Source organism: Perognathus longimembris, chromosome 5, assembly GCF_023159225.1.
Source record: "Perognathus longimembris pacificus isolate PPM17 chromosome 5, ASM2315922v1, whole genome shotgun sequence".
Taxonomy (NCBI): domain Eukaryota; kingdom Metazoa; phylum Chordata; class Mammalia; order Rodentia; family Heteromyidae; genus Perognathus; species Perognathus longimembris.
Genome location: NC_063165.1, coordinates 7,734,031 through 7,760,762, shown reverse-complemented (window position 1 = coordinate 7,760,762; position 26,732 = coordinate 7,734,031). Strand labels below are relative to the sequence as shown.

At 39.9% G+C, this 26,732-nt stretch overlaps 1 protein-coding gene across 7 annotated transcripts in view; it reads right to left on the bottom strand.

The window, feature by feature from the left end:
- Synj1 (synaptojanin 1) overlaps window positions 1–26,265 on the bottom strand; it is a 90,684-nt gene extending 64,419 nt beyond the window's left edge. For 6 of the 7 annotated variants that reach the window (XM_048346304.1, XM_048346306.1, XM_048346305.1 and 3 more), the window contains exons 1-4: window positions 26,132–26,265; window positions 24,952–25,097; window positions 3,609–3,695; window positions 1,421–1,688 (exon numbers count right to left, since the gene is read on the bottom strand). In XM_048346304.1, the coding sequence (XP_048202261.1) occupies window positions 1,421–1,688; window positions 3,609–3,695; window positions 24,952–25,097; window positions 26,132–26,235 (605 nt within the window). In that variant the 5' untranslated portion in view covers window positions 26,236–26,265. Of the gene's footprint in view, window positions 1–1,420; window positions 1,689–3,608; window positions 3,696–24,951; window positions 25,098–26,000; window positions 26,059–26,131 lie in introns of those variants that run through there. The other variant, XM_048346311.1, reaches the window with a different exon arrangement.
- Between the last annotated feature and the right edge of the window lie 467 nt (window positions 26,266–26,732).

Here is a 26,732-nt window from a genome sequence, read left to right as displayed (position 1 = left end):
CTTCATGTTCACTCATCTCCTCTATTATCCTTTATATCACCTACTATGTCTTCTATCTCTCATTGTTTCCTCCTTTGCTGAGCCCAGGTCTCTGATAGATCATGTTCTACAGTCTTAGCTCATACTGCCCTCTCTGCTCTCCTATGCCATTCCTCTGGGCCAAGACTTCCATGTAAACTATGAGGTATAACTAGAGTTTAGTTTGTCTCTTAAAATTGTTGAGGACTTTGTACTCTATAACAACCAGGGCAAATGTGACAAACATAAATATACTACTCAAGAACCATACAAATCGAAGGAGATGAACGAAATAGGGAGAGAAAGTACATAGGAGTGAAAGCCTTGAATCTCAATTATTGAGGGAGGCTAAGAGAACAGAGAGTTGGAGCTTTGGTCTTACAACATATGTTAATACAGTGAAATATAAGTCACACGTGACATTAAAGAGAAAAGGCACCAAGGATGGTGGTTGTAGACAAAGGTCTACAAGACCTACAAAGGTCTACAAAGACACAAGCAATTCAGTTTGCTATAACAAAGGTATATTAATTATAATCTCATGTGATTTCACCATCTTATGTCCATTTATAATATAGCACAGTGATGTATAATCAAGCAATATATCACAGTATCTACATAAGCCTTATTTACTGTAGTACTAGACTTTGTCCCAGTATTCTATTTTTTCACAGTCTGTTGCTCTTAGATCAGTGTACTAAGTCTGGAGAGCAGCTCAGTGAGAGATCATCTGCCTACCGTGCTCAAGGTTCGGGGTTCTGTTTCTATCACTGCAAAAAAGAAAATCTGCTTATAATCTTAAAATGTATAAAGGGAATGTTGGTTTAAAATGTTGATAAGGCAGAGACAAGAATAAAAACTAAGAATCAGGGGCTGGGAATGTGGCATAGTGGTAGAGTGCTCGCCTAGCATGCATGAAGCCCTGGGTTCAATTCCTCAGTACCACATAAACAGAAAAGACTAGGGTGGTGCTGTGGCTTAAGTGGTAGAGTGCTAGCCTTGAGCAAAAGCAGTTCAGGGACAGTGCCCAGGCCCTGAGTTCAAGCCTCAGGAATGGCAATAAATAAATAAAAATAAAAACTAAGAATAATAAACAGCATTGTGTTATTATTGTGGTAACAGAATATCTTTACAAATAAGTAATTCCCAAATCTTAAACCCTAAGCATATTTCTGAAATGAGTTTTTATCAGAAAGCATGAATAGATTTCATGTTAGATGCCAAGCCAATAGTGGCTGTTCTATTGAACACTTGGGGAGAGAAAAGAGGAGCATTGCTAAATCAGCAATGTTCATTCCTTATTATCTCTGGAAATAGCAACCACTGAATGTATAATGCCCTAAAGTCACCAATCTACTTCACAGAACATGATTAAAAGGGAAACAATGAAATGTGGACTCACCAGAAAAACCTATTGTCAGTTGTGTGTTCTTGCATGCTACGGTGTGCATTAAGACTCAGATCTAAACTGACTCCAGATGCAGACCATGCAAAATAAAAGTTTCCTGAATTCAAAACTTTTCGTACTTCTGAAATGCGATCCTCATCTGAAGCATCAACTCGAAGTGATATAAACTCAGTGGAAGTAACTCGAAAAACTTCAGATTCTTGAATTTTTCCAACAGACATACATCCAGTGACTAGGACAAGATAATGTAACATGGTATCACCTGCAAAAACCAAGGATTTTTCAATTAAAATTTGACTGAAAATTTCCAATATTTTCAAGCTACTCAGACTTTCACTCAGACTTTCTTCTGTTTCTACCTTTTAAATCTGACAGTAATTACTTTAAACTTTTAATAGATACACTGAAATTCAAAACAAGGCTTTTTTAAGTTGGAAAAAATGCTTGTTAAAATATAATTTGAAGCCAGGCACTGATGGCTCACTCCTGTAATTTTAGCTACAGAGGAAGAGATCTGAGGATGGCAGTTTGAAGCCAGCCCTTGCAGGAAAGTTCATGAGACTTATTATCTCCAATTAACTACCCAAAAACTTGGAAATAAAGCTGTGACTCAAGTCGTAGAACTCTAGCCTTGAGCAAAAGAGCTCAGGGACAGTGCTCAAGATCAGCACAAAACAAAAATTTATGTAAGTATCTATCTAAGCATTAACAGGATAAATTCACATTTACAAAACTATACTTAACTTGGAGCTATAAATATTTAATCAAAAAATATATTGTGCCTGTACCACCTTCCCTAGTGATGACTAGGAATAGCCAATACTGAAGTTCTTTGTAAATGGTATGGTTGAAAAAATGGCATAAATATATGAGCTGCTGATGCTATATGGACAATAAATCCTTAGAAACCATTTTAGAAAGCAATATGAGTTATAAGAACTTTAAGGAACATTTTTTGTAGAGGTAGATTGGAGTTGCCATAGTCTCACCATGTAATGCACCATTCTGGCTCAAACTTGCCATCCTCCTGCCTCCACTTCCCAAGGGCTATGGTTATAGGTATATGGTATGATGCCTGACTAATCTTTTTTTTTTTTCTTTTCATTATATCAAATCCTATGAAATCGGTATGTACCTGGAAGCCAACAGTAATGTACTTTAACATAAGCAGAAATGGCCCTGAGAGCGTAAGAGAATGTATGAAAAGAAATTAACTTATTACCTGATTCATGTAATTATAATCCATCTGTATATCACCTCTATAATAATAATAAACTAAAAAAAAAGAAATAGAAAGAAATGGCCCTGAATCTTGACTAATTACTTATTATTCCATAAGTAACAACTTACTAAGCTGAGTATGTTAGCATGAACTTCTGGTGATATAATCCCTTTTAAAATGGATTTAAACATGTATTTAAATATGTTAAAAACCCAGGAACAGTGCTTTACATATGATAGATGAATAATGAATGAAAATTTTCCATTTTATATACCAGTGCTACACAAAGTGTGGTCCATTGTTACCAGCACATAATGAGAAGAAGTACTACCTATTCCAGAATGGAAATCCATTACACTAAATTTATTCTTTGTTTATTTTTTCTTCATAGTTAGATGTTATCAGTGAAAGACACCAGGTTTTGAACTTGCTGCTCCATCTCAAATCAGCAACAAAAATAATTCATGAACCAGTACCAGCTTTGGCCTACACTTTGCATTATACCTTAAAGACAAACTGATAATCACAAATACTACACTTTGAAGCTCATAGTGCTGACATTAAGGATGAGACCTGAATTCAAAACAGATGTCTTCTCCACTATATACCAAGGAGATCTGTGTAGGTCCCATGAAGGCCCCTTTTCTGAAAATGTACTTAAGCAAAGAAAAAGGTCAGTCCTCTCATTTTCTCTTAATGTGTTCAAACAGGACACCAGCTCTGGAACATGAAATCATATGAGCTTCAGAAGGTAGCACTGTCTTTTGGTGCAACAAAAATTGTATAATATTAGCCTAAGTAGGCTAATGAATTTTCTTTTAAAAAATGTTTAAAAGGTATACCACACTTAGAGGTCAAGTACAGGCTGAAATGATACATAAGTAGTCTCTCTCAAGTCTTCAGAATTACACAGGCAAAAATGAAAAATGTGGATTAATTTATATTATGTAACAAACTTACCAAGATTTAACCGCAGAACACCTAAGAGTCCATATGCATCCAGCACTTTGGAGTATGTACCTTTGATTGCCTCTTTTTCTGCCAATGCTACAAAAGAAAAATACAGATTAAGAAAAATTATATGAAACATCAGATTCTAAGTACCCAAGAATCTAAATTTAAAAGAAAATTTTCTAAACATATTCCTTTCTTTAAAGACAATTTCTCAGTACATAGCCAAGACTTGTCTTAAACTCGTAATCCACCTGCCTGCAGTTTCTCAAGTGCTAGGATTATGGGCATGCCCCACCTTGCCTGGCTAACAGCACTTTGCCACTTAAGAGATCTCTGTCTTTTCCTTGAAACTCTTCTCCAGAGTTGTGAGCACCATGTTTCTCTATCTACTTCACCTTTTTCAAACCATCACTCTTAAACTTCCTTTCTAGTAACCTCATGACTGCCTTCTAATGATGTGCTCTGATGACTTAGCCTGTGGGGTTAGCACAGGCTAAGTAAGACTAACAACTGACCTGATCACTCCATTAATTAATATCGTCACATTTTCTAATATGCCCATAATTTACTGTGGGCCTTTATTTAACCATTCATTAATTTAACCAGTATGAAATTAAGGTGGAAAGATTTTACCAAAGTTTTAAAGTTATGGGGATTTATATTTTACTCCACATCCCTGGGGGTCCTAGTATAATTACAGTGTGATTAGAGAAAGTTACTCCTAACATTCAATACAAACACAAAACTTTGTAAAATAAATTTTGTATTTTATAAAGTAAATAGAATTGACTTCTATGAATGTTGCCTCATTAAGAGTGGTGTGTGAGGTGCACATCTGAAAGAATCTGGGAGTAGGGCACAGAATGAATGGAAAATGGGGGATGGGAAATATAGTAGAAAGGTTCCAACAGCTGCAATGGGCACTGATGAGAACAAACTAAGCAACTCAAGGACAGCAGGGAGGAGGGAAAATTAGAGAAAAAGAAGAAACAGATCACACTAAGCAAAAGAAAAGATATGTGTGTATATATATATCACCCAATCTGGAAGGAATTATTTTACAGTTAATAATCATAGAGGACATAAGCATTGTAGACTAGAGTGACAATGTACATAAAGGATAAAATTTTTTTTTGAAAAAATAATGAAGTAAGGGGGGGTTGAGTTGAGGGGCCAGGGAGAGGGAAGGAGGGAGAAAAATGAGGAAGGGGATAACAGGTATGACAAGAAATGTATATGTATCCACTACCTTAACCCCTCTGTACATCATCTTGACAATTAAAAAAAAAAAGCTGTGTGGAGGAGTAGCTCAGTGTTAAGCACTTGCCTAGCACTTGGGAAGCCCTGAGTTCCATCCCCAGCACTGGGAGAGGGGAGACAAACAAAAAAGAGGAAAATATACAAAAGCAAGTATTTAGAAATTTAGTATTCATTATATATCTCTCATGACAAAAGATAGGACGTTCCTGGACAAATATTATTCTAGACTTCTTACAGGTTATATGATCTGTGTATTTCAAATATAGTCTTGTTATTATTACAGTGTTGTACAGAAGGGTTACCATAAGTCAGGTAACGAGTACATTTCATTTTGTCTCTTTTTGTCGGTGGTGGGGCTTGAACTCTGGAGCCTGTTTATTTTTTTTCATAGATTTTTTTTTTTTTGAGATAGGTTTTCATGATGTAGCCAGGCTGACCTGGAGCTCATCATTCTCCTGCTTCAGCTTCCCTAGTGCCAAGATTGTAGACATAAACCACCATATACATAAGTTTTGTTTTGTTTTTTGCTAGTCCTGGGGCTTGGACTCAAGGCCTCAACACTGTCCCTGGCTTCTTTTTGCTCAAGGCTAGCACTCTACCACTTGAGCCATAGTGCCACTTCTGGCCTTTTCTATATATGTGGTGCTGAGGAATTGAACCCAGGGCTTCATGTATACAAGGCAAGCACTCTATCACTAGGCCATTTTCCCAGCCCCTACATACAGTGTCCATGTAGACAGTAAAATATATAAAAATAGATGACAGAAGAGAGATAAGACTACTGTTCTAGTTCTCTGGTAATTTAATTTTTAATTCTATAAAATAATTAAAGAATCATCTATAAAGAAAATACTTAAAATAAGAAAGCCTATTACATTATTTAGGAAAAAGTATATAACTTTTAGATGAAATGTAATATTTTAACAAGTCATCCCTAATCTTTTTCCCTTAATAATATTCCCCTGTATTTTTTTTTGCCAGTCCTGGGGCTTGAACTCAGGGCCTGAGTACAGTCCCTGGCTTCTTTTTGCTCAATGCTAACATTCTACCACTTGCGTCACAAAGCCACTTCTGGCTTTTTCTTTTTATGTGGTGCTGAGGAATCGAACCCAGGGCTTCATGCATGTAAGGCAAGCATTCTACCACTAAGCCATATTCCCAGCTCCCCTGTAGCTTTTATTTCAGCCAAAATGAATAATTTGTTGTCCCTTACACGTGTTCTATGTTTTCTTCCATCTCCTCTTCTTAGTGTTCTTTTCATTTGGAATGACCTTTAGTCATCTCTGGATTCTTAAATGTTATTCATCCTTAAATCTCTAACCAAAATGCTACTTCCTAGAATTTTCCCTCATCACTCTAGTTGACAGTGTTTCTTGTCTTTATTTTACAATACAGCCACTTATGTACTACTAATAATAGAAACTAGGCTTCATTTCTTCCTATCTCAAAATACCAACTTAATAGACTTGAACACTGCAACCACCAACTATCGATTAAGTGCTCACCCACGAGGTGAAACTGGCAGTTTTTACTCTACCAGTGAAAAAAAATCCTACTACTTTTATTACTGAAGTTTATGTTTATTGCTCACAGAAGCTCTGGAAATTTTCACGTGTTTGTGTGAGTGGGAAGGATAAGACAGCCATTGTTAAATGACTGCCAGTCAAGGTTTAAACTAGTGGAGTTTATGAAATGGCAGGGTGTGTGAAGGGCTGAGGAAACAATCTGAAAGAATGAGTGGAAATCAAAGTCAAGTAGATAAAATTTAGTCACTTCCTGCTTACTGAGGTCTTTCAAGGTATTCACTGTGCTTTCAATAAAAATAACAAACTACTTTTTGAGGAAAAATTCATTTTCCCCCTTTCATGATGGCCATTAAGTAAACAAGCCACAAGGAAAAACAAACCTTTTTAGAAGTTACTGATTTCTGACCACAGTAGGTACAAATGTTTAAGAAGGCCATTGTTTTGGGAGTGACATCTCAGGAGTGATCTTTAGCAGTTCAGCTAAGGTAAAGTGGCCCATATCTTCAGTTCACGTGGCTTCTAAAGTGACTGCTTTCATACCCCAGGGTAAGTAGTCACTAAATCCCATGATAGATTATTTTTGAGGGGATAAATCTTTTCTCAGCAGTTAACACTACCTTTCACTCATGTCTCAAATATTTTCTTAGTTTTCAACTGATTGAAAGTGTTTATTTCCTAAGAATACAAAATCATCTTAAGTATAAATCTATAATTATAGCTCTACTTTAAACTTGTCCTCACATCATAAACACTAATCAGCTGAAGGCTGACTACTAGAGAACATGTGCTAGAAATAAGGTCACAGAACAGAACTTATAAGGAAACCTGCCACATGGTTCAGGCAGAAAGGAATTTGTTGGGGGGAGGGCAAACTGCTGGACCCCATGCACAAGATGGAGGTGTGGGGAGACAGAAGGGAAGGAAGAGAAAAAGAAAGAGAGGAAGGGAGAAAAGGAAAGGGGGGGGGAAGTTGTTAAGCCAGATTACATAGGAAAAGGTGGGATTGGATGTGACCTCAGAGAAGCAGGAGGTAAGGCAGCTGCCTCCAGGTGTGCCAGTTACCTAAGTAATGCAGGTACTGGGTACAGACTTAAACAGGTGGGGGGCATCTGCATGGAGCCCTCCCGGAGGTGGACCTTACTTACATTCTGGCCTTTTAGTAATTATGAAAAAAGGCACTGACTCTCTCTGGCTACTTCCTGCTGCCAAGGGGCATTGACAGTAAGGGTAAAAGGTGTAGATATGGCCCCTCTGGGAGAAGGCAAGCAACAGCTGTCCCTTGGTGGTAGATGCCAGTCCTTGAATGAAGCCTGGAAGAAGTCTCATGAGGCAGGGGCTGTAACTTATTAAAAATTGACTACAAACACTTAAGAGTTATTTCTCTAAAACTGTCCACTTTTTCCTTCAGATTGTGGAGTAGATCAAATCCAGAATGGCTAGCCTTTGACAGGGAACCTAGAGTTAGGGGTCCCTGGAACCCAGCCCGAGTTGCACTCTCGAGGGCACAAGCCAAAAGGTTGGGCCATTGAGACTGATTTTCTAGCCTATGAGGCATTTTTACTTTATGGAGTAGTCTGGTGAGGACATAGGAGTCATAAGGACATAGATGGGGGTCCACAAGGACATAGACAGGGGCTCTGCAAGGACCTAGAGTCAAATTCTCTATTCAGGCATCCCTGAAATGAGAACAGACTGGCCAAAAAGTGATAAGGGGTCCCTCTGATGTGGTCAGACAGAGGACTTGTAGATGGGAGTCACCCACCAGACTTAAGAGAGGAGATAGTATGGTGGATGGGCGAGACGTCAGAAGTGAGTTTCCTCCGGCCTTTGGCAGTTTTGTCCTAGGAGGGGTGATCAAGGAGGCAGATTAACCCTCAGAAGAGCAGAGGGAGGAGGAGATCCAGTGACTCCTGACTCTGTCCCCTCCCAGGTCTTGGTATCAGACGTAAGGTTAGACAGGAAGGAAACCTGCCACATGGTTCAGGCAGAAAGGAGTTTACTGGGGGGAGAGCAAACTGCTGGACCCCACACACAAAATGAGGTGTGGGGAGATAAGAGGGGAAGGAAGAAGAGAAAAAAACAGAAGGAGAGCAAGAGAGAAAAGGAAGCCGTATTATATAGGAAAGGGTGGGAGGTATGGCCAGGTGGATTAGATGTGACCTCAGAGAAGGAGTTGTTAACTGCCTCCAGGTGTGCCAGTTACCTCGGTAACTCAGGTACTAGGTGCAGACTTAAACAGGTGGGGGGCATCTGCATGGAGCCCTCCTGGGAGTGGACCTTACTGTAAGTAGCACCAACTTTTCTCAAAAATATGAGAAATCAGTCATTTGAACATAAATTATTTGATAAAAAGAAAACCACTGTTAATAGTTCAGGCATGGTAATGATTGACATTATGGTTATTAAAAAACAACAAATGCCAGGACTGGTGGAGCACACCTTCAATTCCAGCACTTGCGAGGCTGAGGCAGGGGGATCATGCATACAAGGCCAAAATGAGCAACATAGCTCCAAGTCAGTCTGGAACATATAAAGAAACCCTGTCTTAAAAAAACAAGCAAGGGGCTGGGAATATGACCTAGTGGTAGAGTGCTTGCCTCAAATACATGAAGCCCTGGGTTCAATTTCTCAGCACCACATATATAGAAAAGGCCAGAAGTGGTGCTGTGGCACAAGTGGTAAGTGCTGGCCTTGAGCAAAAAGAAGCCAGGGACAGGGGTCAGACCCTCAGTCCCAGCCCCAGGGCTGGCAAAAATAAAAACAAAACAAAAAAACCAAGCAAACAAAGAAACAACAAAAAGTCAACAATGAGTCCTCATCTTTTAGAAATACATGCTGAAAACTTAGGGATATAGACAGTATGAGTGCTTGCCACAATGAGTATGGCTCTGAATTTAACTCTCACGATAAAAAAAAACAAAAACAAGAAGAAGAGGAGATCATGATAACAATGATTCATTCTGAAAAATTTAGGGTGTGTAAAATTTATCTCAAAATAAATGGGAGGTAGAGCATCAAAAAAGTGTATAGGGCCAGGCATGATGTTCATATCTGTAATCCTAGCTACTGGAGGTTAAATCTGAAGACTGAGGTTTGAAGTCAGCTCAGGCAGAAACGTCCTTGAGATTTCACCTCCAAATAACCACCAAAAAAAGCTGGACTAGAGGCTTGGCTCAAGTAGCAGAATGTGGACCCAGAGAGAAAAAGCCAAGGGAGAGGACTTGTGTTCAAGCCCACTTGGCAGCGCACACACCACCACACACCACCACACCCATATACAGGTAAACATGTGTGCACACACACACAGTGGACTGGGATATAGATAAGTATCCATGAAATCACAGCAGTTGAAGCTGGGACAGAGAAAGCTGTGTTCAATTGCACCACATTATTTCTACACATGTCTGACTCTTCCAAAAATAAATAGGTTAAAAAAATATTCTAACATTCACTGGCACATTGAAAACATTCAGGAAGAAAATGTGAAAGAGGATAATGTCTAGTGAGTGTTATAGCCAGAAGATCCTGGACTTACAAATGGTCAGAGAAATACTTTCCAAATCCAATTACCCTATACTGGGTGTATTAGCCAAGTTTCACATGGAGTCTTATAAACTTGTAAAGGAAAAGTAAATCTTATAACTTTAAAATGGCCCCACAGCCTGTTCTCAAGGGTCTGAAACATTCACCAAATAAAACAAGCTGTGAAAAGTGAAGACCTGGCAATTCCTCTATGGTACAAGAGACAGCAGTGCTATATTCTTTCATAAATGTTTTATTTACATTTATGCTGAATAATTTAATAGAACAATTTTAATATTCTATTCTGTTGAAATTTTCAAAAACTATCTTTAGAAAACAGTAAGCTCACCATCCTTTGCTCAGCATCACAGAATAGGTTAAGAAAAATGTAAAACTACACAAAATCATGTGGCAGCAATATCTTGTAACTTAAGAGAATTCATTTATTAGTTTAGTCCTGTGCATGCTTTCCAAGATCTTTGTTTTTTTGTGTGTGCCAGTCCTGGGGTTCGAATACAGGGCTTGGGTGCTGTCCCTGTGCTTTTTTGCTTAAGGCTAGTGCCCTACCACTTGACCCCAGTCCACTTCTGGCTTTTTTTTGTTTGTTAATTGAGATAAGAGTCTCACAGACTTCCCTGCCCAGTCTAGCTTTGAGCCACAATCCTCAGATCTCAGCATCCTAAGTAGCTAGGATTACTGGCGTGAGCCATCAATGCCTAGTACCAAGTTCTTCTATCTGAATGAATTGGTCATTGGTGGTAGGCCTAACCTACATCTCTTCTCTCTCTCTCTCTTTCTTCCGTTTGTTGTTGGTGGTCCATGTAACTTGAACTCAGGGCCTTTGAGCTGTCCCTGAGCTTTTTTGTTCAAGACTGGCACTCAACCACTTTGAGCCACAGCATCACTTCCTAGCTCTTCTTACTTAAGCTAAAGAAATTACAAAAAGAGAAGCTGGAAAGGTAGAATACTCACATACTACAACATCCTCTCAGAGTGAAGCTGGGGCTACAGCACTAGCCTTGCATATATGAGGGGTAGCACAGAAACTGTCAAGAGTATAGTTATTTTCTACCAAAAGTCAACAAGTCAATAATTCTCTGTTATGCTATTTATTAACAACATATCAACATCTCTTTATTACTCTATTGAGGTCAGACACATCTTTTTGTGCTGTGTGGCTTACATATGTAGAACTATGTCCTAATGACATGATTGGCATTAGTCAGCAGTTACTACACCATTCTCAAATTAGACTTTAAGGCAAATAATGAAGTGCTAAAATCAGGCTACAGAAATTCAGATGAAAACATGCTTTTTTTTTTTTAATCTTTTTTTGTGCTAGTACTGGGGCTTGACTTCAGGGCCTCATGCTCTTGCCTGGCTTTTTGCTCACAAGCTGGTGATCTACCACTTGAGCCACACCTCCAGTTTTGTCTTTTTGCTGTCAACAATTCTCTTTTTTATTCTATTTATTAACTGGAAATAAGACTCTTAACAATTTGTCTGCCTGGGCTGACTCCAAACTACAAGGTAGCATGAGCCTGGTCCTATGACTATTTTTAATTTCATAAGTTGTAACTCTTGTTTTTTTTTGCCAGTCCTGGGCCTTGGACTCAGGGCCTGAGCACTGTCCCTGGCTTCCTTTTTGCTCAAGGCTAGCACTCTGACATTTGAGCCACAGCGCCCCTTCTGGCCGTTTTCTGTATATGTGGTGCTGGGGAATTGAACCCAGGGCCTCATGTATACGAGGCAAGCTCTCTCGCCACTAGGCCATATCCCCAGCCCGTAACTCTTGTTTTAAACACTGAGTGAACAGTTGTCAATGGAAGGTCAGACCTGCATTGCCAACTCCACCATCTGAACAAGAAAGAAGCAAAATTAATACTACCCAAGAACAATCTATTACTTAAAAGTTACTTGAATATTAAATGTACATTTCCCTAACTCCTAAAGAATTACAGTAATGCAAACTAAATAATGAAGCTACCTAATGAAGGCTCTACTATACAATATGGAAAGTTTGTGATAGTTCAACACTTCCAGCCTAGGATTAGACTGCCCTTTTCCAGTTGATAAAGAAGCTACAGAACATCAATAACGTGCTGGGTATAGCAGTACAATCCTGAAATTCCAGCATTGGAGGCTGAAGCAGGATTGTGCTTTTGAAGCCAGCATGGGTGATATTAAGGTCCAGATCAGCTTAGGCTACATAGCAAGATCCTGATGAAAAAGAAGAGAAGAGAGAGAAAAAGAGTGGAGTGAAGGGGAAAAGTAGAGAGAGGTAAAGAGAGAAATAGAGGGGAGGAAAAGAACAAGAAGGAAGAATGTCAGTAAGAATATGAAAGTAAGATTGCAAACCAGAATGCTGCTCTTAAAAATCACAATTTGCCTGTGGTTGCATGCATGGCAATTTGTGGTTAGTATATTTGCATTCAGACAACACTTTGGTTATGGCACCTCAAATGCAGACGATGTTAGAAGTTATGTAAGTCCAAGCTTCTCATTTTCAGAAGAAAAGACTAGAGATTATGTGAGTCACTCAAGATTATATACTCAGCTAGCTAGGAGTAAGGCCTGTTTCCATTTTATCATACATAAAATGAAAATTACTTTCAAAAGAAAATATTTTTCTTTTGTAATTATTACAATTCAGCTGACAATAAACTATCCAAGCTAGCATTCTGAATATCTACACATTCCAGTTTTGCCAACAAACAGCTTTTCATTCATTCATGCAAACAAATACTTAGTGAAGGCCTACTGTGTACCAGGACCAAGGCAAGGTTCTAGAAATAAAAACAGAGAGTATTCAGCTGGCCCACAATCCTACGGCAAGGCAGAGATCAACAAGTTCAAGGCCAGTCTAGGGAAAAAGAAATCACAAGACTCCCATCTCAATCAATGGCTGAGCACCTTCTATCTCAGCTATAAGAAAGCACAACAGCTGGTTGCTGTGGCATACATTGTCATCCTCAGTGACACAGAGAAGCACAAGTAGGAGGATCACAGTCTAGGCCAGTCCAGGCATAAAGTGAAATGCTAACTTAAAAATAACCAATGCAAAAACAGGCCAGAGGTATGGCTCAAGTGGTATAGAGCACCTTCCTAGCATGCACAAGACCTGAGTTCAATCACCAGTACCAAACAAACACTTACAGACACACAAACACACAAACACACGGGGAAGACAAGCATTGTATAACCATGCAAATGCGCAATTATTAAACCACCAGGTATGGTGGTACATTCCTGTAAGCCTAGCTTTGTAGGAGGGAGAGAGGCAGGAGGATTAAACTCTGTCTCAAAATACGCTACATTTTTGAAAGGGCAGGGAATGTAGCTCAGTGATGGCATGCATAATTAGCATGCAAAAAACTGAGTTCAAGCCCCAACACCAAAAATAGGTAAGATAGATAGATGTAAATCCTATGGAGTACCAGTAGACTGCACTAAGACCTAAATTAAAATTGTTTGATGGATGAGAACAGTGGTTAAAGTTTGACAGAGGAAGTGACTATGACACTAAAACCTGATTAACAAACAGGAAATTAGCCAAAGCAAAAGCCAATTAAAAAAGCAAATTTCAAACAATACATACATACCCTACTTTATGACCCAGCAACTGCACAACTACATTCTGAAGAATGAGTATATATATTTATACATTTATATACAAATATAAATATATGTATATATATATTTTGTTGTTGTTGTTGTTGTGACCTACCAACACCTGGTTTTTGTTTTTGTTTTCTTGTGGGTGTGGGGCTTGAACTCTGGGCCTAGACACTGTGTCCCTGAGCTCTTTTTGCTCAGGGCTAGAATTCTACCACCTGGAGCCACAGCTCTACTTCTGATTTTTGAGTTGTTAATTGGAGATAAGAGTCTCCCGGGGACTTTCCTGCTCAGGCTGGTTTTGAATCATGATTCTCATATCTCAGCCTTCTGAGTTGCTAGGATTACAGGTGTGAGCCACCAATGCCTTGCTTCTGGTTTTTTGAGTGCCAGTACTAAGAGGCTTGAATTCAGGGTCTAGGTGGTCACTAGTGCTCTAACACTGGAGCAACAGCTCCACTTTGGGCTTTTTGGTGGTTAACTGGAGCAAAGAGTCTTAACCAACTCTCCTGCCTGCACTGGCTTGAAAAACCCTGATCCTCAGATCTCAGGATCCTGAATAGCTAGGATTACAGACGTGAGCCAACAGCACCTGGCTAAAACCAATTCTTATTAAGAACCATTAGAAACTCAGGCAAGTCCAACTATACTATGCAATTTTTAAAGCTATACCTCTTTTGGTTACAATTGTCCACTCTGCTCTATTGCCTCTTTTACTCTTAATGCCTCTCTAAATTTCACTGATTTGGACTATCACATCAGAATTCCTGAAGTTTGTCAATGAATGGGAAGAAAACCAATACTATTTAACTGCAATCTATGGGAACCTGTAAATGCTGAGCTGTGAGGTCTGGTAAAGAGAATTAGCATGCCATTCTCTCTCTCTCTCTCTTTTCCATTTTTTTAAATTAAACGTTTTTCTTTATTGTCAAAGTGTGGTACAGAGGGGTTACAGATTCATATGTAAGGCAATGAATACATTTCTTATTCAACCTCCTCCCTCTCCTCCTCTTATCACTTCCTCTCCCTTCTTCCCCCCTCCCCCCTCCCCCTTTCCCTCTAACCCCAAGAGTTGTGCAGTTGGTTTATACCAAATGGTTTTGTAGGTATTGCTTTTGGAATGGTTGGTCTTATTGTCCTTTGTCTCTCGATTTTGATATTTCTTCTCCCTTCCCCAGTTCTAATACCTGTACCAACAGTATCCAGGGTACTCAGCTGAGATACAGTGGTGGCGGGGGTACAACCACAGGAAGGGAATACAAGAGAAATAAAACTCAGAAAGCTGGGAGCAGCCTGAGAAATCTCAATGGTTCCTAGTTACAGTGACCCAAGATTCTTCCCTAAATGTGAGTTAATCAGAATCCAAACTTCCTTGGACCTTGGAATTTGGTAAAGGTCTACACAAATAGTGGTGGCTTGCTGCTTACCTCTGCTTCATAAGATAAGGAAGTCACTCTTCCTGGGATTGTTTCCCATACCTGTGTCTGTAACTTAAAGATTGCTAACTTACTTTCTGCACATATACCCCTGTCTGATAATCAATAAAGACCCCATTAACAGGACCTTGGGCATCTGTTGCTGGTGAGAGGCACAGGCCCCATGGTGCTCCAAAACCAGTTTCACAGTCTGGTCCAGTTTCCATCACTATCTTGCTCCTGGTCATGAGATAAGGCACTCGCGGCGGTTTGCAACAGCAATCCATTATATTTAGTTCATGGATATGTCTGAAGAAATCTTTTACATTTTTTTCTTTAGTGGTTATATACATAGTAGCCTAAGTATGCTTTGGGTGTACACCAACATTTTCCTTCCCCACTTTCTTCCCTCTAAGGATTCCAATTACATGCTATTATATATACACACACACATATATACTATTATATAAATATAATATATATGTCATATATGTATATGTGTGTATATATTATATATATGGATCACTTAAAGCTATTCCACACTGCAGGGGTGGAAGGACAAGTAGAGAGGGCTTAACTGATAAGACTTTTCCTTTTTGTCTTTATCTCTCTTAATCTATTTGGAAGATTCTTTAAAAATATCATGTCTTGCCTGAATTGGTACCTGTAATCCTAGCTACTCAGGAGACTGAGATTTGAAGATTGTGGTTTGAAGCCAGGCCCAGCAGGAAAGTCTGTCAGACTCTTAACCACCAGAAAATTTTAAGTGGAATTATGGCTCAAAGTGTTAGAATGCTAATTGAAGCAAAATAACAGTAATAATAACAAGCTTAGGGACAGTGCCTAGGGCTCTCTGAGTTCAAGCCCCACACCTGACATTAAAAAAAAGTTATCCAACAGTTCTACTCATGCTGATTATTTATTTTAGTCTTTTTGGATAGTTTCTATACTGTGTCTTCAAGTTATCCAAACATGTCTTCTGTGATGGCCAATCTACTAATCCCTAAAGTGTATTTTTTCCTTAGATATTGTGACTGTCATTTATAGAAATTTGAGTTAGGTTTTCATATCTCTCTTTAGTATGCTCATGCTTCCCTCATTTTTTGAACATATGAAGTATATTATGATAGCCGTTTTAATGTCCTTTATTAATTTTAGCCTTGACAATGAGGTCTATTTTTTGCTTCTTCCATATATACTATTTTTTTTTTTTTTTGCCAGTCCTGGGGCTTGAACTCAGGGCCTAGCCTTTGTCCGTGAACCTCTCTGTGTTCAAGACTAGCGCTCTACCACTAGAGCCACAGCCTACTTCCAGCCTTTTCTGTTTATACGGTAGTGAGGAATCAAACCCAGGGCTTCATGAATGCTAGGCAAGCACTCTACCACTAAGCTACCACATTCCCAGTCCTTCATATATACTAATTTTTAATTGTGACTTTGTCAGGATCATATATACACATACTTACATTCTTATATTCTTAAATTGTTCAGAGTATAATTATTTAGAAATTTGAAAACTAAGGAAGATTTCTTTTGGGTCTTTTTAAAACCCAGGAAGCAGATCCTTTTGAGTCCTTCTCTTAAGTTTTGACAGAAAGGACCAGAGCAGAATTTAGTAGTCTGGGGCTAATTTGCCCCTGAAACAACAGATCCTTTTGCGTACTCTGTCCATTTGCCTGTATATTACAAGATTCCTCTACTCTGACAGAATGAGCTATTCATAGCCCTGTGAACTCCAGACCCTTTTCTCCCTGATTCTTTTTGGTGATTCCTTCCCTCTCCTTGGGTATCTTTCCACACACTGGCATTAGTCAGTACTCTCGTGAAGTAAAGCTCTCTAGTTGATCATTTCCTTTCTGGTACCTAGCCCTAGGCCTCCACATTCCCAACTCTGCCTCAATTCAGGGAGCATGTCAAGCTTCCTTGCACACATCCTCTGCTGCCGTGGCCTGGAAATTCTCCAGGCAGTCAGGACACAACTGTAAAGCCCACCTTACTTGTTTCCTTCTCTCAGTGATAGGCTCAAGGGGTGCTCATTGTTCAGCTTCTAAAATCACTTTATATAATTTGTTCATTTTGTTTTTCGAGATGGGTGAAGAAATCTAGTTCCTACTTCTTCATCATGGTCAGAAGCAAAACTCCTGTTATAGTTCTAGGTTAGTTATATTTCACAGGGCAAATTAGAAGATCTGATAGTCCTGAAACCGGATTTCACTGTTTACAGACAAAGAAGCCTTTCCTTTCATTTGTTTGTAGCAAAATCAAGCAAGGAAATTTACACAGGAGCTACATTGATCCAAAGTGCTGGTTTGTTCCTACCTTGGTAGGCTAATCCTGCTACTTACTGGTCCAATTGGAAGAGTGGGCTTAATTTCTTTTTATGACTTGATATTTAAGCTGTTTACTTTTCTATTAAATTTGTACATCCTAACTATTTATAAGAAAGTGAAATTTTACAACCTTAATATAAAGTCATCTATAACGAGTCTAAATTTAATCATTTCAAGGCTGAAAAGACAACTATAAAGTCACTTCTTCCCTCAACTTGCAACTGTTTCTTAAAAAGGGAGGACACTGTAACTTATCTAATAGTCAACCGTGTTGACAGACAGTACTTGGCCATTAAAAAAAAAACTATGTACACTAGTTGTCATTACCACCTACTATACCTGGCATCTAAAAATTCTACAACCTAACATTTAACTTGTCCCAGAGCAGAAATTGTGGGTAATGATCAAACTTTAAAATTAAACCATATGTCCTATTAACATGTTAATAGTTCATAGGCAACACAAGTTTATTAATTTCCTCATTAGAAAATGACTACTAGTCTCAACCTTAACTGTTTTCTGTCTTTAATTTTCATTTCCTTAAATGATTTCCCTTTTCTTTTACTCTTCATTTCCTCCCCCACCACTTTTTCAGCAGCACCAACAATAATTACAATTTTTCAAAAAGCAGAGATGGGCCACATCATTATTACAGAAAGTTTCCACACCTGTAAAACATGTGTAAAGGCATAATCCACAAAAATGAATTAAATAAAGCATGTTATATGCCACATCCTTTAAACTATACTTGAGATATTACCAAAAACTCACAGGAAAGATGCTACAAAATGCTTTAAGCTGAAGAAAACACAGAGATTCTCAACATATGGTGGACTTGCCAAACTATTAGCTTGAGGTAGTTCAGAGTATAAAGATAAGAGGGTAGTACATTCCCCAGATAACCTATTTGGTGAAGCTAGGCTTTTTTTTGTGGAGATAGAGAGCAATGACAAACAACAAATGCCATTCAAAAAATCATGTAGAAAAAGAAATAAGGATGGCTTGTTACCACTTGAAAAGCTGGTCAGTTCCTAATAGGCACACATAATCCAGCAGTAAATAACTTTATGAAAATAATTATTTCAATTTATTTGTATTATTTTCTTCAATAATTTCCTTGAGACTCGCATACTTATTATTTGGCCCTATTTAATTAACAGGACTATTAGCTATTGCTTGTAGCTTAAGGTGCTATAATAAATCTATACTGAGAAAATAAAACATCATGAAAAATAAAGTTTAGATATGTCTGGCTTAATACTGTGTATGACAGAGTAAGCTTAATGCAAATGGCAACTATTTTTTCATTTCAACTACTTCTCTATACTATGCAGTTTCACAAAGACAGGATAAGTCATATTATGTGAAGACTTCTAAAATACACTCTATTAGTATTATTACTCACACTTCCATAATTCAGAAAAATTAAGGCAAGAAAACTAGGTCTAATTCAAGTGATACACACAAACAAAATATAAGCTTTTAGGGGACATACTATTTTAAATGCATACTACTACTTGCTGCCAGACCAGATGTATTGGAAAAACCAAACCAAACCAAACCACCTCCTTTCTATAGCCATTAAAATGATACTTCCTGTTTTAACAAGTTTTTATTTTATCTTGCCACACATGCGTATTTAAAAAAAACAAAAAAAACCTTTTGGTAGTAATGGTTCAGCACAAGTAGGTATTTCAGCTTGATGTTTATATGTTCTAATCCTAAGTGTTCTTTTTTCCAGGTCTTATAGAGCAGTTAAGGCAACTATAATGGCATTTTTTGAAATATATTGTAAAATAACAGGTAACATAATTAAAAGCTGAAAAAAAAACCAAACTAGGTCTAGAGTGAAGTAATATAGCCTTGTTGTCTAATGCATTGAGTCTTGAGTAACCCAAATTATGCTACTTGAAAAACCTAAAAACAGTACTACCTAGAAAGACAAAATGCAATTAATTCTTATAACTATACTAGCATGTAATACTGAAAATGTAAAAGTCAGCAATTTATATCACGACCCTACAACCTTATCTTGTATTTTTGTCTTTGCACTGCCATGAATTGAACACAGGGCCTCACATATGTTAGGTAAGCACACTACCACTGAGCCATAGTCCCCAGCCCCATCTCTGAAATAGGAAAGCCACAACCCCTTTTTTGTTAGAATCATCATCCTATTCTCACGTGTTGACTGTCTCTTTCCCTCAACTTCTATTTATGATACTCTTGTGAAGTGCATTATTTATCTACTGAAGCACAAGGTGGGCTGTATGAGGCTGTATTTTAATTTAGTGCATGTAAATCTTGTCTTTCCCCTATGAAGGTTTTTTTTTTTTATGTGTAACTACAGAAAATATAAGGAACACAAAGCTGACAGGTAACAGTTACAAGTTACTATCACCTTGCTACTATTTGGACCTAAGGTAGTAAAGGAGTAGAGTCCAACTGCTACACACTGAATCAGTACTCCACATACACCATATGTCAGCTTAACTGACCATTTGTTGGACTAATAGTTTTCTTCCTGGTTGTTTTTGTTGTTGTTGTTGTTTATTTAGATTTTTATTGCTGTTACTGGAGTCTGAACTCAAGGAAGGCCTTGTACTTGGCTTACTTGCTCAGCTGGTGCTCTACTACTTGAGCCATGCCTCTACCCTAGCTCTTTGCTAGTTATTTAGAGACAGAGCCTCAAAGACTTTTCTGCCCTGGTGAATTCAAACCTTGATCATGCGGATTGCAACATTCTGAGTAGTTAGAATTACAGGCATGAGCCACTGGCACCCAGTGGTTTGTTTTTTAACTAACAACTTTTGAAAATGAATATACTAAAAATATCTACCTGTTATCTAAGCCTAAGAATGTTTGAGAACAGATTTAAGCCATCTGTGGTGGCGCATGCCACATGCCAGTAATCAAAGGAGGATGAGGCAGGAGATTCACAAGTTGAAGACCATCTTTGCCAGGCGCCGATGGCTCGGGCCTTTAATCCTAGCTAATCAGGAGGCTGAGATTTGAGGATTTTGGTTCAAAGCCAGCTGGAGCAGGAAAATCAGTGAGACTCTTCATATCTCCAGTTAACCACCAGGAAACTGGAAGTAGTGTTGTGGCTCAAATGGTAGAGTGCTGGTCTTGAGCTAAAGAGCTCAGGACCAGAGTGCAAGCTCTAGGACCAACCAAAACAAACAAACATTCTTCATAGACATTTCAAACAAACCTTAATGCTACAATTTCAGAAAAGATTGTTCAATAACAAATTTAAATAATGTATGTCATATGTATCTTTTACATCAGAAGTTGGTCAAATAGCAATTCTCTTTTCTTTCTTTCCTTTTTTTTGAGACAAGGTCGCCCAATCTTTCCTAGGCTGGTCTCAAACTCAGGGGCTCTACTGATTCATCCACTGTAGCCTTTCAAGCAGCAGGAGTATAGGCATAAAAGATCAAATCTATGGATGGACTTAGAGAATACTACATGAAGTGAAATAAACTAGGCACAGAAAAACTAAATGGTGCCACATATGCGAATAACCTAAAAAGCTCAAACAAAAGCAGAATGTTGGCTACCAGAGGCAAGAGAGAGTGGGGTGATTTGAGACTTACTCAAGTTTGGTCAGGGTTAAAAGTTCTTAAGTTAGATAGAAGGAACTTCTCTATTACACAGTAGCAATAATCATGTATCACATATTTCAACATGACTAGATAAGGGTTTTTCATTTTAAATATTAAAATTTTTATTGGTTTTTTAAATCAGTTATGGGGAGGGGGAGTTCACTGTTACATCTCCACATATGTTGACACTGTATTCAACGCAATTGAAAAGGGGATTTAGAATACCGCACCAAAAAGAAACAATAAATGTTATGAGGATATGAATAATGCTTGATTACCTTTTTGAACAAAACACAATGTATATACATACAGAAGCAAACATTAAATGCAAATATTATATGTCAAAAATAAGACTGAGGACTAGAGCATGGCTCAAGTGGTGGATCACTTGCCTCACAAACATGAGGTCCTGAGTTTCAAACTCTACAAATACAAAAAAAAAAAAAGTACAAGTAAATTGGGCTGTGACATAGCTTAGTGGTAAAGTACTTCTCTGTTATGTGTGAATCTGGAGTCAATCCCAGGCAACACACACGCGCGCGCGCGATTGCTCAAAAATGAAAGGGAAGGGCTGAGAAAGGAGGGGCAGAAGAAAGGGGAAGGAAGGAAAGGGAAGGGGAAGAGAGGATATTATATTTCCAAACATGCAATTCTATGTTTATCAACCTTAAAAATCTAGATTTAGTCTTTCCTCCTAACATAATTTATTTAATACTATTTGTTGTTCAAGTATGAGTAAAACATTGCATTAAGAATTAGATATAGGGGCTGGGGATATAGCCTAGTGGCAAGAATGCCTGCCTCGGATACACGAGGCCCTAGGTTCGATTCCCCAGCACCACATATACAGTAAACGGCCAGAAGCGGCGCTGTGGCTCAAGTGGCGGAGTGCTAGCCTTGAGCGGGAAGAAGCCAGGGACAGTGCTCAGGCCCTGAGTCCAAGGCCCAGGACTGGCCAAAAAAAAACAAAAAACAAAAAACAAAACAAAAAAAAAGAATTAGAGATATAAATATTACCAAGACAGTAAGGAAGAATAAGGGACTGGGATGTAGCTCAGTGGCAAAGCGCTTGCCTAGCAAGTTTGATTCCCCAGTACCAAAAATAAAATAAAATAAAGTAAGGAAGAATAGGTCTTGGAGTTCTTCTCAAAATTTTCTCCTTCAAGAAGCCCAGCATTCAGATACAGAAACCAAACACAATTTCATGTGATATGAAAATATACTATTGTTAGATGCCATGGGAATATTAGCTCTTGTCTCAGGAAACTAGCTCAATTATTAAAACTGGAAAAATGGCTAGTTTAGGCAAATCTACAAAAGAGTGATCCCATTATCTAACACAATAAGGTCTATGTAAGCTTTGCTCCGAAATTGTCCTTTCAATTTAATTACATTACAACTAGATACCAGCACATATAAAGCCACTTCAGGTGGTTTATAATGTACAGCAAAGACTGAAAACTATTGGCTCACTGATGAAGTTATGTCACTGTGACTGATTTAAACTTCAAATTCTAATTTAAGATTGGAATCTAGGCCAGGCTGGCTGGATTCATGATTCTCCTGCCTCAGCTTCCTGAGTACTGGAATGATAAGTGTCAACCACCACACTAGGTGCCAAATTCATTTTGTAAGGCAAACTGTTCATATAAAAAAAATGGGTTTGATAGCTATTATATATCAAAATTTTACTTTTGCACAGTACAGTGCCTATAAACACAATAATGTTCTGTATACTTCATAAAGTTAGAAGAAAGGATTTTGCATATTTGATAAATATTTAGCCTAATTTAACCCTTATATAGTATATATGTTTTGATATACGTGACCTCACAAATACGATTTTTATGCTTTTATCAGTTAAAAATTAAATTTGAATGTACAAAATGTATTTTTTTTTTTTTGGCCAGTCCTGGGGCTTGGACTCAGGGCCTGAGCACTGTCCCTGGCTTCTTTTTTTGCTCAAGGCTAGCACTCTGCCACTTGAGCCACAGTGCCACTTCTGGCCATTTTCTGTATATGTGGTGCTGGGGAATTGAACCCAGGGCCTCATGTATACGAGGCAAGCACTCTTGCCACTAGGCCATATCCCCAGCCCTACAAAATGTATTTTAAATGTTCCGTTTACATAGTGTGAAAGAAATTATATATCCATTTACCTTAGAACAGCAACACTGCAACTTTTTTTTTTGCACTGAATTATATAGCTTAAATATAATGAAGATAAATAATTAAGAGCTGGGAATCAGGATCAGTGGTAGGTAGGGTGCTTGCATGCATGCATGATGTCTTAGATTGGGTTCCCAGCCTTGCAAATAAATAAAGTAATTAAGATAATGCTTTAATATTCTTCCTCCTTAAAATGAAAATTAATGCCAAGATGGTTGTTTTGGGCTTTTTTCTAAATCATTATTTGGCATAAAAATGACAACAGTGGATTTTTGGAATGATTATTCTTAGGTTTCCTGACCTTGGGGTGTAAGTATAGCAATAATTCCAAAACTACAGGAAATACATACTTTGTAAATAAAAATATGACTTACCCTTTCAATTATGAGTAAGCACAAATTTAAAGAGAGATAGAGTGGGGCATGATGGTGTATATTTATAGTCCCTTCACCAGGCTGAGGTAGGAGAATCATGAATTTGGGGTCAGCCTGAGCTACATAAGGGACCATGTCTTAGAAATATTTTTGAAAAGACAAAAAACATTAATTTATATAAGATTAATAAGTTAATGTCACCAAAAATGCAAGCCACTGAGAATGTTTCACATAGAAAACAAAATCTCCAAACCCATTTTTACTTAAGAATTCATTAGTATAAGTAGTACATTTGTAGCATGAAAACGTATGCACTACAGATTAATGATGTAACATATTATTTTTAAGTTTACTTAAATTTAAAAAAACACATTGGAATAATTAAGTTCATACTATTATTTATACTTCTCTCTTAAAAGACATATAGTCTCTTGTCTCTCATTTAAACCATGTTAGTAAATGCACTAAAAATATAAACATGTCGTATATACTGTTCTTTGCTTAAGATTTTTTCATTATGCCATTACTTTTTTGCCCACAGGATAAATTTTACTATTTTCTTTTTTTTTTTTTTTTTTTTTTTGCCAGTCCTGAGCTTTGGACTCAGGACCTGAGCACTGTCCCTGGCTTCTTTTTGCTCAATAGCACTTTGCCACTTGAGCCACAGTGCCACTTCTGGCCGTTTTCTGTATATGTGGTGCTGGAGAATCGAACCCAGGGCCTCATGTATACGAGGCAAGCTCTCTTGCCACTAGGCCATATTCCCAGCCCAAATTTTACTATTTTCATTGGTTAACATTTTAATGAACACTGACATTCAATGATCTTCACTTACTGAGTCTGGATAAAGGTTAAATGTTTATGGATTTATAGTTGTAAGTACACATTTAAACACTTTTTAGTTTTTAAAAATGCTAGGAAATAAAACTGAGCAAAGAAATAAAGGACAGGCAGTTATCACTAGAAAGCTGCTAAAAATACACTATCATATTGCAAACAACCCCTAACAAAGGTTTTTTTTGCCTCTATATTAAGAACCAAACATAATATTCAAATTAATCTCTACTTTTAATTTCAGGTTTCTGCCACAAAATAACCCAAATCTCTTTTTTTGCCAAGTGATTTTGAAATCACATCACACCTGAAATTCTAGGATTAAAAATTCTCTTAATGAAAATGCACGAATTAAACTAAGATATCCCAACAATACTAGACACACTTTTTATTCATTGTGGTAAAAAGGTTAAGCAAGCTATTTTGTGGATTTGTAGGATTTGACATAATTGCAACAAAATTTCTTTAGAAAACCACGCACTTTTTTGGAAGCAGAAGCACCCAAAAGGAAAAAGAAATAAGTCCTGTATCTGAAATCTGCACCTTCCAGCTGGAAGTTTACGGGAAATTAAGATTTCATGAAATTCAGTGAGCGCTCTATCAGGTTTTTTTTTTTTTCTCTGAAATCTGCTGAATCAAAAAGTTTCAAAGCAAAACAGAGACCGTCATCAGTTGAGCTGTTAACGGATGACTTACAGAGGACAGCCACAGCCCCAGATTCGAACATGAGACATTCTTCCTTATGCCTAGTTTCCACTATGACGCTGAAAGGTGGAGGATCCAATTTGTGATAGATCCGAAATCCTTTGCTGAACGCCATTCTCCTTTCTTCAGAGGCAACCCTGTGAAAACCAGGCAAAGCAAATCAAACTGCGGGGACTGCGGGCACGCAGAAGATCCCCACCCAGCCAGGGTTTTGATGGGTTTGGCTGGGGGGTGGGGGGGGGGAGGGAAAGAGAGTGAAAGGAGAGGAAGGTCGGGGTGAATGGTTTATTCCAAAAGATAAGTCGTCACAAATATATTTACCTCCCCTCATCCCTCTCCCCCTCCCGCCACCCCCCCCCCCCACAAATGGAAAGCAAGCAATTCTCAGGGGAAGACAAGGCAAGGTTTTAACACTGGAAGTTCAGGCTTGGTGAAGATGAGTTTCCCGTTTATGTTTGCCGAAAGGAAAAGATTTTTTGAGCGTGCTTTTCCTACGGGATTGTTTTTTTTCCGCTTCCAGCTTTCAAGTCGTGTGTCTGGGCTTGAAGGGAAATGACTGGGGAAAGTTCAAGTCAACCCTAGGAGGAGGGAAGGTTGACAAGGTGGGTGGAAAAGCTCCTTAGGGGGCCCGGGGAGGGAAAGGATTAGCCCCACACGGCCGGCTCTCCCCGGGAGGGGAGCGACCTAGGTCACCGCGGGCCCCCGCCCAGCCCTGGGCCACGGCGGGCGAGGCCACCGCGCAGGAGTCACGATTCCCGGCACCGACTCGACCGCGGAGCCTGGGGTTCCCGAGGGCGGCCCGCCGAAGGGAAGCAGCTCCTCCCTGAGGGGAGACGGGCGGGATGTCGGGTAGCCTCCTAGCCTCCATCACGCGTCCGAAGGGATGTCCCACCGCCCGGCGTGACGGGGCTCCCTCCCGCCCGCCCGCCCGCCCGCCAGCAGGCCCGCAAGCTACCGGGCGCTGTCACCACAGCCCAGCCCGAGGCCGCGGCCCGCGCCGCCCCTCACCACCTGCCGGGCTGCCCGCAGCCGTCTCTCACCCGTCCCCACGGAGGCTACGGCGATAGAGACAGCCGGGGGAAGCGTCCTCCCCGCCCGTCCGCCCCGCCGCCGGTGGGTCTGGCACCGCGGCAGCCGCTCCCGGCTCCCCGCCCCCCGCCGGCTACCTCACCTCTTCCTCCGGCTCCTCCTCCGCCTCCTCCCGCAGCCGCCGCCGCCGCCGCCGGAGTCGCCCGAAACGTCACTTCCGCCCCAGCAGGCCCATCTCTTCCGCATTGCGCAGTGGCCGGGGGCGGAAGGACCGCCCCTTGCTGGGGGTGGGGGAGGAGGGAAAGGGCGGGGCGTCCGGAGCGGTCCCACCCCCGCCTGGCCGCCCTGCGGGGGATCGCCGGGGACCCACGGCCGTCGCCGCCCGGACCTGCGGCGACCTGGGCTCCGGCGGCCCGCTCCTCGGGATGCACACGCCGCCGGGAGTCACCGCCGGGAATGCCGGGAGAGGGAGGCTCCGACCCCTCACGTGGGCTCTTCGGGGCTCCCCCTGCCTCCCCGCGGGCGCCGGGGAGGGCCTCCCGGGAAGAGCTGTGGGGGCTGAGTGTCGTGTCGTGCCCGACTTGGCATCGGGACCACCCCCCCCCCGCCGCCTCCGCCGGCCCGCGCGGCGGAGCGGACCGTCGGCGCCTGAGGCCCCCGCGGCGCCCGGAGAGCTGTCCATGGTGTCTCCCGCCAGCAGCGCCCGGGCGGAGCCTCCGGAGGCTCGCGGAGGTCTGCTTAGG